This window comes from Salarias fasciatus, chromosome 7 (assembly GCF_902148845.1).
Source record: "Salarias fasciatus chromosome 7, fSalaFa1.1, whole genome shotgun sequence".
NCBI lineage: Eukaryota > Metazoa > Chordata > Actinopteri > Blenniiformes > Blenniidae > Salarias > Salarias fasciatus.
In genome coordinates, this window is record NC_043751.1 from 17851583 (window position 1) to 17870184 (window position 18602).

Sequence of the window (18602 nt, forward strand, 5' to 3'; positions counted from 1 at the left end):
CTGATGCGGTTTGCCTTTGGCTGTGAGTGGATGAAGCATCCTCTCTCTCAAGCCGCTCGGGCTGATGTGGTTTAAACAAGTGTCTGGAGTGATCCACCGAAGGCTCCTGGGGAGGATCGGATTGCTGGATGAGGATGTGGCCTGATGGAGCTCAGGGAGTGAGGGGTGGGGGGGGCGGGGAGGGCAACCTATGATCGCCCTGTTTTCTACGATCTTACTGTCTGCTCTCTGATATAGTAACCTGAGTTCAGCAGCAGAAGGTCTGCTTCCTCACAGTGGACTACTTCAGTGTGCAAATGAGTGACTACTTTAGTAAATGGAGGTGATGTAGAGATAAATTTAATTATGTCTTAGTGGAGTGATGGCCCAATTTAAGTTGTTAGAGCAAGGGCAGGCAGTGTGACTGGCATTTAATGTACAGTATCTGCAGAGAGCACTTTGACAACTAGAAGCAAGAAGGTTCAACAAAGTTTGTGCTGGTTTTATATATATAGTAGGATGCCATTTGCAGTAACAGAATTAAACAATTTGCGCCCTCGTTACATGTAAATCCAAATAAATTAAAATACAAGTACATTCTTTACATAATTTAATTAATACAGTGAAACTTAAATGTATTACTTTCATACATTTTCTTCAAAACTTCAGCTCATGAATTTAGAAAATCTGAAACCATAATGAAAGGCCATGATTATGACAATGACATTTTCTGAGAATGTCTTTAACTTTTTGGTTTATCTACATGTAGAAATAACTGACAAGATATTTAAATTTCCAGCGGTATTTATTAGTTTTTTTGTGATGACCTTGTGAATGTAAACATCAGTATATATTCTGTCGCTGTATTCGACTTCTGTTCACATTTAATCTCAGCCTTATGTAACTGCTGTAGCAGACTTTTCTCAAATTTCACTATCCTTCCTCTAAAGACACCATTTACAGGGATAGCGTCACAAAAGCTTTCCTTAACTTATGGTTTCTCTGGATCTGTGGAAAAGTCATGCTTAATCACTATGGTTACCGCTCCCCCTCCCAACGCGTGCTCAAGAGAGCACTTGTTTACCGTCTCTGCTCCAGACTCAATAACATGTCAATCATGGGGATTAGGACCTCCCCTGCCCGCCTGCGATTGGTCCAGCAGATGGCTGCCAGTTTAACCCCCACCCTCGCTGTCCCAGACACCCCCTCCCTCCCTCCCTTGAGCCCCACTGTGAATAATGAATGATTTCCCAACTGTCTGTCACGCTTCCTACTTGTCCTCAATGACAAGGGAAACATACCGCGCTTTGATGCGTTATGAAGAATGACACATTTTTATCTCCTCCCGGTTCGTTTTTGCGTTTGACGGCGGCTGACGTCTCTGATTGGTTTTGCAGGCGGGGGGGGGGGGTCGATCCTTTTCCTCGGCATTTCTTGTGTTTTCACACCATACTTCATCTTCAGAGGTGGCAGCGGCCCGCTGGCAGTAAACGTGTCATCAGCCTCCCAATGTAAACAGTGTAGTAGTCTACTTACACAGCATGCTCTCCAGCAAACACAACATGACTCGCATTCAGATGAGGAGCGTTGCTGCACTGCAACGCTTTTTCCTCTCCGGCACCGGCGTTTTTATCCTGTGAAGTGATGCAGTTGTTTGAAAATCCAGCCCTGAACCCTCTCACCCAGCCACACACACACACACACACACACACACACACACACACACACACACACACACACACACGCACACACACACTCCGCAGACAGTGTTGAAATCGAGCCATCTTGTTATGAGATGCAAGCTGCTTTTCGTCGATACACACCGAAGGTTTAGGGGAGGGGTGAGGCATGGTGAGGGGCTATAGGTCATATGAGCCTGATTTTGTAGAAAGAACTTGCGTCTGTGCATACTGTTGATCAGACTTTTAAAAACACGCTCTAAATATCTTTTTTCCCCTAAGATTTTTGTTGTATCTCTGAAGTTTTTCCTGCCGATTGAAATTTCTGCTGTTGGATCCACTGCAGCCTGGCATATTTTGTCGGTTGTTCACACAATCCAGGCACTGGATTTTGCCTTTTTGACCATGAAAACAAACAATGCACCACACTCGTGCATTCCTCAGCCTGCTAGTGACACCTCTCCCCGCCTGCTGCTGTATTTAATAGTTTCTCTCGGGATGCGCCGGAGACTGAGAAGGAGGGCTCTCTGCGCTGACCGCTGTCTTGTTCACTATCGATGAGACGGGGACGGCCACTCCTCGTGTCGCAGTGCTCTGGTGAGCAGCAGGGGCAGGCTGGTGGTTGGCTCTGGTGTCTGACCTGACTGTGTTTGCACAGGGAAAGAGCAGGAGGGGAGGGGGTTGTGTAACTACTGTATGGGAGGAACAACATTATAAACCTCCCTACCCCCACTCCCAGCAGTTTAACTTGCAATATTTGAGTCTGCAAGCTTCAGACTATTGTTTTAAAGAAAAATTGTTGTGCAATTTAGTCTCACAGTAGTTTCTGATTGTACCACCATGTGCACTTAAACAGGGTGAAACGCCAACCTGCTCATGCCTCTGATTTATTCCTGCTCATATTAAGCTTCCACTCAGGGGACCACAGGGAGGACGATGACGACTTCTCTTTGAGAGGAGACCCTTGTTAGGTTGTCCCTCTCCTTTTGAAGTATTGGAAACCTACAATGCCCTGCATAGCTATGTGTAGAGAGCAGCAGTGTGGAAATAGGGCCGCATTAGGAGCATCTATAAATAGGGGATTGTATCCTTGATACCACGGGTTGTTTGGTCACGCAGTGAAACCGGGTCGACTTATATGGATTTCAGGCAGCGGCTCCCCCCTCGCTCCCCTCTCCTCTGGCCGAAGGTATGCATGTTTGGAATTTTTATTCATTGAGGAATCTGTTAAAATGATGCGGAAGGAGTGGACCTCCTCCAATAAGTCTCATTACAGTTTGCCTTGGCTGCCCCCTTTTGGTAGCTTTCCAAGTTAAATGAAGCCTTACTTATCTCCCGCTCTCTACCCAACTCTGCAAATGTGCAACACTAATCTGCCTGCTTTAAACAAACGAATGTCAGTATCACATTTCCAATGAAATCACAGCTGTTACGTGTAAACCTGCGTGTGTTGGCATTTCTTGCGGTAGTTTTAAAAAAAGGCCGTTGCCATTTGTTTTGGACCGGCTCCAGAATAGTTACATACACTGTTCATAAGGCGTCACAGAGCCACTCGACTCCCAGGCTGACGGAGCATGTGCGCAGTGCAAAGCTATACATAGCTCAAGACAGGCCTCATAGTGAACTTACCCCACTTACTGTGCCATCGCATAGGTGCCTTTCTGAGCACTTGAATGCTGTAATGCTGAATGCTGTCTTGTAAGATGAATGCAAATGTGATAAATGTACTGATTGATTCCTGATTCCTCTGCCTCTTTTGTTGGGAAAAAAAATTCTATGTTGGTTTTTTTTTTCTTTTGTCATAAAATCTGAAGGAATTTTCCACTCAAACCATTTCACCTTTTCTACACTGTTAATTTTAAATGTCTGTGAGTAAAAAAATGGCAGGCTTTTGAGAGAGATCAGTATCCCTTCCCTTGTGAAGTGAAACTGGAGTTGGCACTGTGGGAGTGTGTGTTTGCCTTGCAGGGTTTCTGAAGTGCACGTTCACATTTCTGACCTACACAGATGATTTGTGAAGTGGGATGAAGTTTATTAATCATCAGAGGTTGAAGATGAAGCTCTTTGACCTCACAGAAAGAATATATACCAATATTGATTTTGGGTTTAGAAACCTTTCCCTATAAAGTTTGCATGTTCTTCCTATGTGCTGCTTTTTCTCCGGGTGGTCCTGTTTCCTGTTGCTGCCGAAAGGTGATGTGGTTGCCTGCCTGTCTGTGTTTGCTCTCTGATGGACTGATAAACTGTACAGAGTGTACGCTGCTTTTCGCTCCCAGACACCTGGAATCAGCTCGAACCTCATGTGAACTGAATGTAGACCAAGCAGTTAAAAAAAAAAACTTAAACAGAACAAATGAGATGAGGTGCTCTGTTACTGAAAAAACAGAACATTTGATTAGTTTGTCATGCAAATTTTCACATATTAGCGTACATATGCGCACATGCACGTGCATCCATCTCTGTAATGTCCGTATTTTATTCAATTTAACGAGGATTAAAACATAGATTGAGTGTTTTGTGCATCGTCACACTATTGCTAATCATAATGGGACACGTGAAAGAGACTGGTGAAATGTGCGTTTCTGCATGTGTGCACATTTCCTTTCAGCTTTGGCTTTGCACCAGGAGGCGGTTGCTAAGAAACCAGGAGTGCTGTGCCTCTTATTTCAGCTCAGTTCGGTGTAGTCCAGCTCACTTTTATTGCCCGTGTGGGGAAATTTGTCTTGCAGCAACAACAAAGAACATAACAATAAATAGTAAACACTTAAGGCCCCCCGGAAAATAAACAACAAAACGGACGTGGAGGTCAGCCAGGGCTTCGCTGTTTGCACGTTGTCTGCCTCGCAAATAAAGTTGATGGGTTGACAGAGATTTAAGACGCGAAGCCTGAATTCTTCATTTCAAGCAGCTCTTTATCTGATGAGAGAACTCCTCTATCGACTGTAGTTAGCAGAAAATCCCTCGTCTTTCACAGTCATTCGTATGATTTTGCATACACACACACGCACGCACGCACGCACACACACACAAAGGCGTGCACACACAAAACACAGACACGCAAACACAGACGCACTCCAGGTGCTCTTTCTATGGGGTGGACTCATCTGAAACTAGGACACCCCTGCCTGCAGTGTGTCAAGATTAGTGAACAGTGGGAAACATCTGCTTTCTTCCTCTTACATCTGTTTTTCTTGAAGAGCTCTTCTGCAAATAGGCTACAGTCAAAAATGTTTTTGTTTTTTTTTTTCAACATTGCAAACACAGAATCATTGTTTTAGTGTGACGTTGGTTGAAAGAGCACAAGTTGTCAGAAAGACGATGAATTATTTCTTTAAAAAATACTTCCTGGTTTGTCTTTTCTGTGCTGAATAGACCCTTTCTTCATCGATGACATTTGAGATATTAATGATTATATTGAAAGCTTTGTGTGATGAATCTGACCAGCTTGTCTGGATGCAGTTTCTGCTCTGGCTGGAAAAATGCGACATTATTGATAACGTATTATGCCTGTTTGGTTTCTCAGTGCTGCCCAGTAAACAGTGAGGCGCTTCTATTATTCATAATGCTCAAGCTTAATTTGAAACACCGTGCACCATCATTGTTTGCTTCTCGCCAGCCTAAAAGGAAGTGCACTAACTGTTTGTTTGAAGCTGTAGTGACAGAAGGGAAGAGCCTCGTTTTTCAATTTCTTGGGTTTCTTTCTGTACAGCGGGGCATTTATTAACTAAAGAAATATAACATGTATTGCAAAGTTGACTGAATGCTTCAATGTGAATGGCTTTAAAAAATAATATTGTGCAATCATGCTGTTTTTGAAGCTAGATGATGTTAGATGTTTTCATGTTCAGCACCTGTAAAAAGTGTAGCAGCAGATATTCATGTATCTTCCTCGTTGTTTGCAGTTATTTGCTTGAGCGCATGGCATTTTTTTGTTTTATTGTTGATGTAATTGTGATTTTCTCATTTGGGAATTACTGAAGACTGTTATTGCCTTTTCCGAGGGTTGGTTTCAGCGAAAATGCCAGCCTAGGTCAGTGGTTTTCATGCATGGCAGATGCGCGACAGAAATGACTTAATTTGATGGAATAGACAAAAACATGGATTTTACTCCTGAGAAAATGCTGTAATTGTCGTGATGTCTAACACATGAATTACTCATAGCTATCTGACCCAAAATGAACCAGGTCGGAGCTGAGGATGGAGCAAATTAAAAGCAGCAACACCTTTTTTTTTTTCTTAAGAGAGATGTTTGAAATATTCAGCGTAGCGCGTAGAAATGATTGGTAGACGATGTACTTCAAAGGGCTGCTCTTTACTTTAATGCAGTTTACTTTAACATTTCAAAGGCTGGGCTTATTTCATTTCAGAAAAAAATGTTGATGCAGTGTTTTTACAGTTTGAATTTTTTTTTTTTCACACGTAATTATAAGCAAGTTATGCACAACTCTGAGGACTTCTGCCAGCTGTTATGCCTGTTCTCAATATTGATTCATTTATTAGTCAGTCAGTCCCAGGACTGAGGACAGATGGGTGTAAACCTCTGAATCTGGGTCTGTTTAAAAGAATTCCACTTGCTCCAGTTGGTGCTTATTAATGAAGAGAGCTAGAATAAATATGGAGTGAAGAAAATGCTGCTGTTTTGTTTACAAGACTGTCTTTGATTTTAACCGTGATATCTCTAAGTTGAACTGACTGATGGCTTCAGTAAAGCTTTATTCCTTTACAACTGAACATATCTTCACTTGGTGCAACTCAAAAACAAAAGACTGCAGAGACAACCTTTCTTTTCTGAAAGATTACAAATGTACCTTTATATCTAATTTTCTCGTCGTGTATTTATAAGGACGCGGTGACTTGGGCTGCTGTGGTGCACTGACTGTACGATATTCCTCCCAGATGGGCGGGGAAACATTTGAATCAGTTTTGATGCAGTTCATTACAACCCTTTCAGTAACTCAGACCTGTTATAAATATAGTTTTAGCAATCTTAAGGCAGTGTTCATAGCTTTAAGCTCCAAGAACAAGATGTACTAGATTGCATTTGTGTGTTCAACAAGTGATAGAGGACTCCAGTGTGCTCCTCTTCAACATGATTATTTGTTTTCTGTAACCAAGCAGATAACAGCAATGGGATATCTTCACAGTCTTTCCTTGCTTGTTGTTACTCATCCTGTTGTGGAGCTCTTATACATCTTCCTCGACATTTTAAATACAGTCTGTTTTATATCTGCGTTATTTTCCACCTTTATCGTCCGTGACGTTGCTGGAAAAGTTGTTTTGTTTGTTCTCTCCCGTTCTAAACCTGACCTCTTTCCCCATCGTTTCTGTCTCCCGTCAGTTTGCCCGGCGCACTGCAAGCTCGCCTGCACCGACCGAGGGGAGTGCTGCCACAGCCAGTGCCTGGGCAGCTGCACCGAGCCCCACAACGACATGGCCTGCGCCGGCTGCCTGCACTACTACCACGAGGGCCGCTGCGTGCCCGACTGCCCCCCAGACACCTACAAGTTCGAGGGCTGGCGCTGCATCACCATGGAGCTGTGCTCTCAGGTGCACCTGCCCAGCGACACGCACTTTGTCATCCACGGCGGAGAATGCATGCCGGACTGTCCCTCTGGTTTCACCCGCAACGACTCCAATCGGTAAAGACTCACCGTTCAGATTGTGATTGTAACACTCATTCTTTATCATGTGTACTGCAAGTTGGACTGTTTGTGGTTTCGTGAACCTATTGCTTTCAGCTGGAGAGCCCCGGGTCCTCATGTTTTTCTGTTTTCCATTCATGTCAGGGCACGGACGTCACAGATTGTAGCATCTGGTTCACCGCAGCATTGCGAAACAGTATGAATGTATTCAGTGAGGTTGTTTCTGAGCTCGCCCCTTTGAGTGAAAAAAAAACAAAGAAAGACGATGCCACATTTCATTCACAAGAATAGTGTAACCAGTGGATCTTTTATCGCTTCTCGCAACATGAGAAAAACAGCCCAGATTCCCCAGGTCAGAGGCAACTGGAAAACGGCAGCATTTCCCGGCTGAAGTTCTGCAAATAGACGCACATTTGCACTTCACTAATCATATACTGTAAAGCCGCTTGTGTTCACAGAGCACTGACGCCAAAAGAATTAATTTGCATAAAGTATACTTGAGCTGAACTTAGCCTGAACCGGACCTTCAAAACCTTGCTTTCTTTAAGTAGGTCTCAGTACTGGAAGTGCTGGAGGTTCAGAGCAAGCTCAGGAACAGTGAAATGTGCTGGAGGTAGCGCCTTGTTGTTTTTCAGCACTTAGCACTGATAGATTTTACAGACGCAAAGGTTTTAAGTGTAGATTTGAGTGAGATGTCTTAGCACTTGACATTTGTCGTGTTTGATTCTCACCTCAGATAAGAGCTCTTTTATTGCCTCGGTTTCCCCTGCTTGACTGGTCTTATTAAGTTTTCATGCAGACTCTCTGGATACGTTTTGGCCGTGCTGCTGCTATTTTGTCTGGGAGGTCAATACAATGAGTCACCTTCTCGAGAAAGAGAGTTCATTTGAGGGCCTGTAAAAGATTAAACTCGCCGTGTGAGATATGACCTTATATCTCGCACTGAGGGTTTGTTTTTTTTTTTTTTTTTAACATAAATTCTCTGGAATGCTTGGGAGTCAGGGAGTGGACAAATAATTTCAGGATGAGGTTAGAAATTTTCACATAGGATTTTACTCTTTGTTTGACAGTTCCCACCCTCGTGCCTCTCCTCTTGTTGACTCCTTTTCTCTCGCTCCTGTCGCTCTCAGTATGCTCTGCAGCGCTTGCAACGGCCTGTGCGATAAGTTCTGCACGTCCCCCGTCATTGACTCTGTGGACGCCGCGCAGTCCCTGAAGGACTGCACCGTCATCGAAGGCAACCTGGACATCAACATCCGCCGCGGAAGTGAGTGCAGCGGTGAAGGACGCAGCTTTCAGCACCACCTGTACCGTGGTGTTGGGACCCGGCTGAGCTGGCAATGCTACAATAAAATTCCAGGAATTTCTGATGGACTGGACTCTATCAGCTGCAACTAAGCAGATTATTCAGAGTAGTAGTTCTCTCAGACTGGAGACCGCGAGCCAAAGGGATATTTTAACATAGAATATTTTATAATGAGCAGAGGTAGAAAGAGCAATTGATAATTTGCACTCAAGTACAGTTGCTGATCTGGAAAATGACTGGAAGTGCATCGTTTAATTCAGGCCTTGATTCAGTTTATTCCCATGAAATATTTGCCTTCCAAGCACATTTCACAGACAACAAATGAAATGTATCAAAATATGCTCTGGCATTTCGTTTTGTAATTGCATTTCAATGTAAATCTGACATTTAAAAAAATGCAATGACTACAAAAGTGCAGCTGAAAAGAGTTTGACATTAATTTTAATTGTGAGCATGCTCCGGAGCTTTTAATGAATGTAAAAGTGTATGTGTATCAGTGAATGCATCAAGGTGAATTAGAAGGAGAGGTTTGTGAATTTCATGCATGTTGTAGGAATGAATTCCTTGTCTTGTATAGACAGAGTGATGTTTTAGGTAACACCATTCAAGGAAAGAACAGGTATTAACACTACTCTTGTGCATTTGTAGGAATGGAATTGAGATTGTATCAGAGATCTGTAAATTGGATAGTTTTTTTTTTATTTAAGTAGTGCAAATGTTACAACTGTGAGTATTTCAACTTCTGACTTTAGCATACAAACGGCTCCACTTGACTTCTGGGTAATTATTATGATTAGAGCGATAGCGGTGGTCTAAACTGGTGGGATGCACAGAGAAAGCCACAAAACCAACATTACATCTGCTTCCTGCGCTCTAACCTAATTATCACATTACAGTACAATGCTGTTTATTTGCTCAGTTGGAAGTGCGGCTCAAAAGTTTATCCCCATGATAAAGTTCATACAATAGTCCTCTCTGGGATATCTGCATTAAGGGCTCATCTGGGTTTTGTAGCAGCAGTCGAGGTCTTGGACTTTTTTAAACTGTGGACTCCGTAGACCTGTTTGTATTTGCGTGTGATGGATGTGTTCATTTTCTGTCCCCAGACGACATTGCGTCTGAACTGGAGAGCTTCATGGGATTGATCCAGACAGTGAGGGGCTATGTGAAGATTCGACACTCCCATGCTCTTGGCTCGCTGTCCTTCCTCAAGGGTCTGCGTTACATCGATGGGCAGGAACTTATCGACAAGTAAGGCTTTTCTGTGCTTTTTGTTTGCACTTTTTAGGCCGTCGGCGTATGCGTAAGTGTTCATAGCCGCGTTGAATTTGAAGACATGATGGAATGTCCGACTCACAGCCAGCACATTATCAAAGTTACAGATATGACTTCTCTTTTAATAGATGTGCACGTTAACACAAACTGCCTAATCTTAATATAACCCTCATGTCTTGCAACACTATTTACAGATAGCGTAATGTTCTTTTAAAGACGACGTGAAAAGCTAGATAAACGACTGTGGCAGCAAAGCAGAGTGGAAACTCTCACTTCCATTAGTGTCTTAGTCATGATATCAGCCGCAGTCGAAGGTACGGAGGTCATGGGAAATGGGAAAGCCTGTCGCCCCCGTCTCGTTATCGTTTCTCTGCGGGTTGAGTTTCACTCAGAGGAATGCTGTTGAGGATGGCAGACATTCTCCTCGCTGTGGAGGTGTTGTGCTGCATTACTGAGACCGTTCTCAGCACAACGCCGTCTCTGTCTCAGAAACAGGATCGACTTAGGCACGTACCCGAGCCCACCTGATGCAAACCTTTGTTAGAGCTTAAGGCTGCCATCAGGTGGTAAAAAAAATAAAACAAAAAAAGAATAAACCTGGTAGCTCATGTTTGTATTGGTTCCTACATGTTGTGTCTCTGCTCCAACTTACCTGATTGCAGTTCGTGGCTCATTGCCAGGCTTTACGCAGAGCTCAGTGAAGACACATTCGCTCGATTCATGCATGTTGATGCTCTGAGAATGCTTAAACATCTGCAGACATGCGGCCCGTCCAGAACCAGGATATATTAAATAACACTGATGTACCATTGAAACCACTGAACCTCAGCGTCTCCGTTGTTTCTAACCATCCTCTGATTCTCTGTCATCAGCACGTACTCCTTCTCCGCCATCAACAACCAGAACCTGCAGTACTTGTGGGACTGGAGTCAGCACAACCTGACAGTTCGTGCTGGACGTCTTTTCTTTCGCCGAAACCCAAAACTGTGCTTGTCTGAGATTCACACAATGTGGGACAAGACCGGCATAGCGGTGAAGCCCGAGGAGGGGGACTTCCGCAACAACGGCGAAAGAGCCAGCTGTGAGTATTTCCATGAGACTCTGAGACAGAATGATCTCCTCTGTTGTTGCAGTCCTCCTTCATCAAGACCCGCTCTCTTACAGGTGAGAGCCATATGCTGAAGTTTAAGTCCAACATCACATCTAGTTACACAATCAGGCTGACATGGGAGCGCTACCAGCCAGTGGAGTACGCAGACCTCATCAGCTTCATCGTCTACTACAAAGAGTCGTGAGTACTGTGAAGACAAAACATGCATTAACCTCTGTGCAGACTGTGAAGTCCCAGAGAAACACAGCAGAAGAAGATTTTAAAGGCCAGAATGAATGATTTCAGTATTCCCATCAGTTGGCGTTGTCTTTGATTTATGGCCACTTGTTTTTGCAAACACAAAATCTTTGCGATTCACCTAATTTACAACCACCAGGGTGCTTGGACTGAGCTGAAGGAATGTAAGAAATCTAAGACAGGAAAAGTAACGGCAAAAGAAAAAACAATTTAAAAAAAACTTCCAATCTTTAACTTAAAGGCAATATTACTATGAATAATGTTTAGACAAACAGTTCTCAATCTGAGGTCAGTTTCCTGTTGAGAGGCTCGGGACGGAGGGAGTCATGGATTCCAGATCAGACCTGGGGAAACGCCCATTACTTTTATTTTGAATGCGTCTGCTTGTGTTTTTCTTTGCTTGTAGATGTTTCCACTGGTGTTTGGCTTCTCTATAATATTTTAGCAAATCTGAGATCAGAGAGGGTGTCGACAGCCTTTCTTTGAGTCAATGATTGTGCCACTCCGTTATGCTTGTAGCCAGTTATAATAACATAAGATACCTTTTTAATGTAAAGTATTTGCAAAGCATGAATAAGTGACTTCTTTTTGTCTCTTTTCCAGCCCTTTCCAGAACATCACAGAGTTTGACGGCCAGGACGGCTGTGGCTCAAACAGCTGGCATATGGTCGACGTCGATCTCCCTCAGGATGAAAAGACTGACCCCAAAGTCAGTCTTCAGCACCTCAAGCCCTGGACTCAGTATGCTATATTTGTAAAGGCCATCACCCTGCAGGTGGATCACAAACACATTTCTGGGGCAAAAAGTGATATCATTTACATTCGCACACGCCCATCACGTGAGTTTCAGCACTTTAAGTAATTTGTGATGCCGCTTTCATAGTTTTCACTTTATATGTGCAACATATCAATATTAATATGTGACGACTTTGGGCATGTTTCAGTTCCATCTATGCCCAACGATGCCCGTGCATTCGCCAACTCCTCTACAAAGCTGGTGGTGAAGTGGTCACCTCCTGTCTTTCCCAACGGCAATCTGACTTACTATCTGATCCGCTGGCAGCAGCAGCCTGAAGACAGAGAGCTCTACCAACACAACTACTGCTCCAAAGGTCTGCATTAACAACCCCCCCCCCCCCCCCCCCCCCCCTTATTATTATTATTTTTTTTTTTTTAACAGAATGCTTTTTTCTGTTTTTAATCTTAATTATTGGTTCTATCACTGTTCTTTATTTGTCACTGTTCATGCCGTAAACTCTTAAACACCAACTGGAATTCTCGAAGTCAGACTCCTTAAACAGGTGAACTTTTACAAAGACCAGCCTGTTATTGACTGCTTTCTCTTGTTTTCTGATCTCAGAGCTGAAGATCCCCATCCGGATCCCCGCCACGGGGCTCACAGACATGGAGGACAGCACCAAGCCCACCAAGTCGGACCTGGCGGGGGCGGAGAAGGGTCCGTGCTGCGCTTGCCAGAAGACACCGGAGGAGCAGGATCGGGAGAAGGAAACCCGAGTCTTCTTGAAAGTTTTTGAGAACTTCCTCCACAACGCCATCTTCGTGCCGAGGTATGGTCAGACAGATTGATCCCCGCGAACTGATTTCAGGTCTGCTCTGCTGCCTCATGCAGGATGTTGGCCCAGGTCGTAATGGCTCCTCGTGATGGGAGCGCTGGGGGCGTGGATGGGCTGGGTGGGGGTCGGGCCGGCCCCGCTGGGCTCGGCCCTTTTGTTGGGAGGAGCAGATGAGGAGACATGCTGAGTGGGATTCAAAACCTTCTTAGTGCTCTTGTGGCTTTCTGTCGCCGTGGCAACGGCGGCACAGGAGACGTTAGGAGCTAACAGGCAGCAATTTAGGCAACACAAACAAACCCAGGAGAGAGATGTGATTAAGGACTCTGAAGGGTCTCGTTGGGCTGTGCACTGGCTGCTTCAGATTTTGCTCCCCACAATAGGCGCCGACATCTGTGTTGTGTTATCATTTAACTTGCTGAGGGCTACGTACGTTCATTGTTTTCAAAGACCCCTCTCACACACTGCTCAGATAGACAGGGACACACGGTTTATGCATTTGGGAACAATCTGCCTCACCGTGCGATCCATCCATCCCAGTCGAATATGGAGGTCTTTGATGTACTTGCTGCTTTGAACACTTAACTCATGCATATATTCATATCAGATATCCTGTGAATCCCTATCGCGAAATGATGAACATCCAGAGTTCACTCATTGAATCTGTGACCTTTCCCCCTCTTTTCACAATGCTGCCATTGAATTGGATCAATATGTGTTGGGGGGGGAGAAAATAATAAAACATAGCTTTCTATTGTAATTGAACACATATCTGCAGTTCTCCTCCTCCCTGTTTCTGGCTGTGTTGATTTGTTATCGTATAGCTGTCTAGGAGACTGGCGAGTGGCAGGTCTCTGGCCCGAAGCAAAGTGTATGCACAGCCTCTCCACTGTAACACAGCCAGCTTTATTACAAACTACTCCAGGGAAAGGCCTCGGAACGCTGGGAGTTTTTTTTGTTTTTTTTGTTAACAAAGGTTCAGGGTTTGGACCCAGGGTGAAGGGAAAGAGGGTGCGTGAAAACAGGAACAGAAAGAAGAGGAAATGTTTTCCATTCTGTCCCCCTCGACTCGGCACTCCACTCCACTCCTCCCCTCACACACTCTCTTTGTCCGAGACTTTCCTCTTCTTTCTTTCTTTGGTTTTTTTTTTTTTTTTTTCTGGAGAGAGACAGCTGCCAGGAAATGTACAGTGGATCCATCTGGAATTTAAATGAATGAGGGAAGAGCCCCATCAGCACTTGAAGACAAACAGAAAATAAAGGAGGAAGACTGATTTACTGGAGGGGAGGGGGGCCGCTGCACGAAGACGGCGGCTGCCAGTATCTGCTCTGCAGACGTTCTAGCATGATTCAAAACCTGTCATCAGCCGACCGGAGCTTTTATTTACTGTAATCACCTACTGTTGAAACTCATGATGAACACTTGAAGAGAAATAGACTCCCAAAAAGCTCTGGCAGGAATCAGTTGGGAACAGGGGGCATAATCCCCCCCCCCCCCCCCCCATTTCCTCGAAAAGACAAATACATATCCCTGAAAATATATTGGGTGAGGAAAGATATACAACTATAGCAGTCCATCTCGAACAGTTTGAAAACACTAAAATGATGATTTCACCCACTGCTCAATTCAAACCAGTGGTCTTTCATTGTGATTTTCCAAATCCATCTTGGAGTTCATACATGTGATGTGAAAATGATCATGTCATTCATAGATTTGACAAAAAACACAGAATTTCAAAATATTGGAATATTGCTCAAGATCTCCCTGTATTTATAATTGAAGCTGTAAGTATTGTAAATACAACTTCAAAATGCTCAAAGCCTCAAGGCTGTATGGCATGAATGTATGGAGAAAAAAAGTAGCTTTTCAGTGATATCAATTTTTTTGTCATAAAAAAAAAATAATAATTAAAATTAAAATAAAACAATAGAATTGAAAGATAACACATCATGCCACCAATCAGTCAAGGGGACGAACAGTAAAACCTACTCACTCACAGGGAGAACGTGCAAACGCCAAAGAACACAATCCAAGTCCCTCTTGGACTCTAACCAGGGACGGTCTCTCTCTGAGTTGAGAGTGCTAACCACTACACTGCTGTGAATTCTGGAATGAAATGATAGAGGTCAAACAGAATACATAACAAGGTCATAAAGTAGGCTTTAAGCTGCTTCCTAAACATGTAAACCGAGGTTAAGTATTAAATAATTTGGAGGCACATGCTGAGATTCCTCCATTCAGACTCTCCAAAGGCAGCATCACGAGGTCTTGTGATGCATCATGAAGCTACAAAAATATATAGATCAAGTTTCCAGATGCCTTCATAGTGATCTATTAGTGGACCCCCGCCAATAAAAATAGCTCCTGAGATTGTTCTGATTGACCGGTTCCCACAGCAAATATTTCACCACTTTCTTGTTCAGCAGCCTGGATTCACTCTATTTTCTGCCTTTTCCTGAAAGTTAAATCCTCTTTTGCTTCACATCCACAAGTGCTTCACCTTTCTCGTTGAACTTGCAGCAACGTCCGGGTTGCCAAGCATTCAAGACGCGTCTCAGACAGAATGCGTAGTGACGGCTTTCCTCTCTGGCTTCCATTGTGTAAAGGTAGATCTTTTTTTAGCGGGCGAGGTCAGGACACCAACTGGAGTAAGTCACTATTTATAAGGCCCGCTTCAGTCAGCTGATGAGCCTTTTTTTTTTTTTTTTTCACCGTGTTACGACTGGGCTGCCTCTCTTAATGCTGGCGGAGAACAGAAACCGGATCCCTCAAGTTTTCTTTCATCTGGACATCTCGCTCCTTCTCGCTGCGTGCCAGTGCGAAAACATCTCGCGTATCCGCGTCTCTACTGTCGGCTCTGCTGTTAGCTTTCGTAATAAATTTGTGGTGTGACTGTCAGCGGTGAATGAAATGCTGGGTTTTACCTTACTGGAGGCCACCAGTTACAGCTGTCAGGGAGGAATGTCGACATGTTCGTGTGACTGGTCTTTCCCATGTCGATGTCTGTGTCTTTACACTCCTCCAGTAGGTACAAGTTTGCATAAGCTCAACAGATGGTTGACTTCAGGTTTGCTGAGCCAGCCTTCTTCGAGTAACTGAAAAGCAAATTATTTCCGTCAGTAGACTTAAAAACTTGAAATAATCAGCCAAATGAATTAAAACAAAAGTTAAGTTGTCACCGTAAACACAATTTAACTTTGTGTTAGTGCTGGTTTATTTCCAAACATCAGAGGGTTCCAAACCTGTTTAGTCTTGCAGCACAAGTTTGTTGTATTATGTCACCCAAACAAGCAGCTGCAAGAATAGAATAGGTAACACAATAATGATGCTTCCAGCTGCAAGCAGGTTTGTGGAGGGTTACCATTTTCCCACTAGAGAATCTGCACTGTGTGAGCTGCCAACGTCTACGTGTGTGACGTGAAACGCTTAATTTCAGATTCAAATTAATATTAAAGTCTGCAGATTTGAAGTATTTGATGAAAAAAACAAAAAACAAAACATATGTGTATATATATATATATTTTTTATTATTATTATTATTTATTATTTTTTAGTTAGTAATTGTAGAGTATTTTTTTTTTTTTTTTTTTTACCAGAATCTTCACTCTGCAATTACTAACTAAAACAAAAATAGACTGGCACTGAAGTTACTCAACACCACCCGGTGTGCAACAGCGCTATAACTTGATTTTTTTCAGTGTCCCTTTAAAGTCGACTTTAACTCTTATGGCTTACTGTTTTTTACTTAATTTCTCATGGATTCATTTCCATCTTTATTAGTCTCATTCATCTCATAATGACTTAGATTTGCCATTTGTGAAGAATTTAACTGTCTATAATCATCTGCTCTTTATTTGAATGGGTTAACTTTTTTTTTAAAACTATTCCTACTGCGACCTCATCTGCTTACTACATGTGTAATTTACTACTATACGATATTCGGTACATTTCACCACTCTCATTTTATTCCTTTGTTTTGGATTTACTTTTATCTCAGCAAAAGTGTCCATATGGCTTTGTGTGTTTTTATGTATGTGTGTTTTCTGTGCACACACACACACACACACACACACACACACACACACACACACACATAAGTGAAACATTTGACTGTGAGTAAACGGCTTCTTTCCTTTGTTCTGCTTTTACCGCAATTCTATTGCAAAACACTTTGAATTACATTTACCTGTCTGAAAGGTCCTGTACAAATAAACTTTTACGGCTTGATTGATTAAAAACATTCATCACAGGAGCGAAGGCTCAGTGAAACTGTCAATACGTCTTTTCCTGCTCCAGCTCGGAGCCCACAGTCTTTCTCTTTGCCGTCCATCTGAGCTGAATATCCTGCAGGTTTCACAGGTAGACAAAAAGCCCCGGGGTGTTTCTCATGCCACTGCTTTCACAGCCACATCTGTCATCGTGTGTTTGAACCTCTCTGGTGATGATGTACAGCTCCGGGCGGCTCTTCCGCTTATCGGCTCCTCTATGAAGTGTACATTCACCCCGGCGCCCCGTGTTTGGCAGCTGAACATTGTTCACCGTTTGAATATTTTAGAAAGAGATGCTCACATCGCTAGAGGTTTTTTTTTTTCTTTTTAAACAGGTTCACTGTTTTCTCCATCTGTCATCCATGTAATGATCCGTCTGACCTCACTGTTCAATACAGCACCTCTGGGAATAGTGCACAGCATCTGGAAACACACTACAAGTGCACACACACATGTATAAAACAAGCATTGTATACAGTGATTGACCCAGGAGATGTTTCAGCTTTGGGAAAGAAAAGTTTTTGGAAGTGAAAAATCTACAAATATGTAGATATAGAAGATTTTACAAGTAATATAGAAGCAATATTGAAATAATAATAAAAAAAATCTTTCCAGGATCTTTTCAACAGTTGTGTTTCTGTGTTTTTCAGACCTCCAGACCGACGCCGCAGAGACGTGTTTGGCATCGCAAACAACACCCTGTATTACGAGGGCGGTCGAGGGAACACCACTTTGGGCCCGGGGGACAACAACACAGACGGCATCCCCCCGATTAAAGAGTACCCCTTCTTAGAGGACAAGAGCACATCAGAGGTTCTGGAGATCCATAACCTTCGACCGTTCACTGTCTACCGCATTGACATCCACGCCTGTAACGAGGAGGTGGGCCGCTGCAGCGCCGGAGCCTTCGTCTTCTCCAGAACCAAACCTGCAGGTGAGAATCAAACACACACACACAAAAAAAAGGTTGAGTATGGAAATGTGGTGTGGTCTGTTCACACACTTTGTCTTTCTGCGCTTGTTGTGATTTTGTTGCGTATTTGTTTCGCAGTCAAAGCGGACGACATCCCCGGGAAGGTGATCTATGAAAGTCACGATAAGGTGGATGGCTGCGTGGTGCTGCACTGGCCCGAGCCCGTCATGCCCAACGGGCTCATCCTCATGTACGAGATCAAATACCGCCTCGAGACCGAGGTGAGCCAAGCTGGGTATAAATAGAGGTGCCATACATATGTATACATACACACTATGATACTGTATACACATCTGTGCTCATGTAACACTTCTACAACTGCTTGTCATAACTTGTGTGCAGTGTGATTGAAGTCGGTGTTTTCTTAAAAGGTGTAACATCAAGAATACATAAAATGAAACTATAAGAACAATAATATGATTATTGAGGTAGACGAATACTGTACTGTGCTGTACTTTGGATTCACAAGCATTTGGGTGGATGAGTACATGAGAGAAAAATATCTTCCCTGGACGAGTACATTTCTCTGTAGTAATAAGTAACTTCTCGTGTCTAACACT

The 18602-nt window shown here is 43.4% G+C and overlaps 1 protein-coding gene across 2 annotated transcripts in view; it reads left to right on the forward strand.

Moving 5' to 3' along the window:
• igf1ra (insulin-like growth factor 1a receptor) overlaps positions 1–18602 on the forward strand; it is a 79401-nt gene that overhangs the window by 46875 nt on the left and 13924 nt on the right. The window contains exons 3-12 of one of the 2 annotated variants that reach the window (XM_030097029.1): positions 6997–7297; positions 8431–8567; positions 9713–9857; positions 10754–10962; positions 11046–11172; positions 11833–12068; positions 12174–12341; positions 12590–12797; positions 17720–18003; positions 18121–18263. In XM_030097029.1, coding sequence (XP_029952889.1) covers positions 6997–7297; positions 8431–8567; positions 9713–9857; positions 10754–10962; positions 11046–11172; positions 11833–12068; positions 12174–12341; positions 12590–12797; positions 17720–18003; positions 18121–18263 — 1958 coding nt within the window. Of the gene's footprint in view, positions 1–6996; positions 7298–8430; positions 8568–9712; positions 9858–10753; positions 10963–11045; positions 11173–11832; positions 12069–12173; positions 12342–12589; positions 12798–17719; positions 18264–18602 lie in introns of both variants that reach the window. The other variant, XM_030097028.1, reaches the window with a different exon arrangement.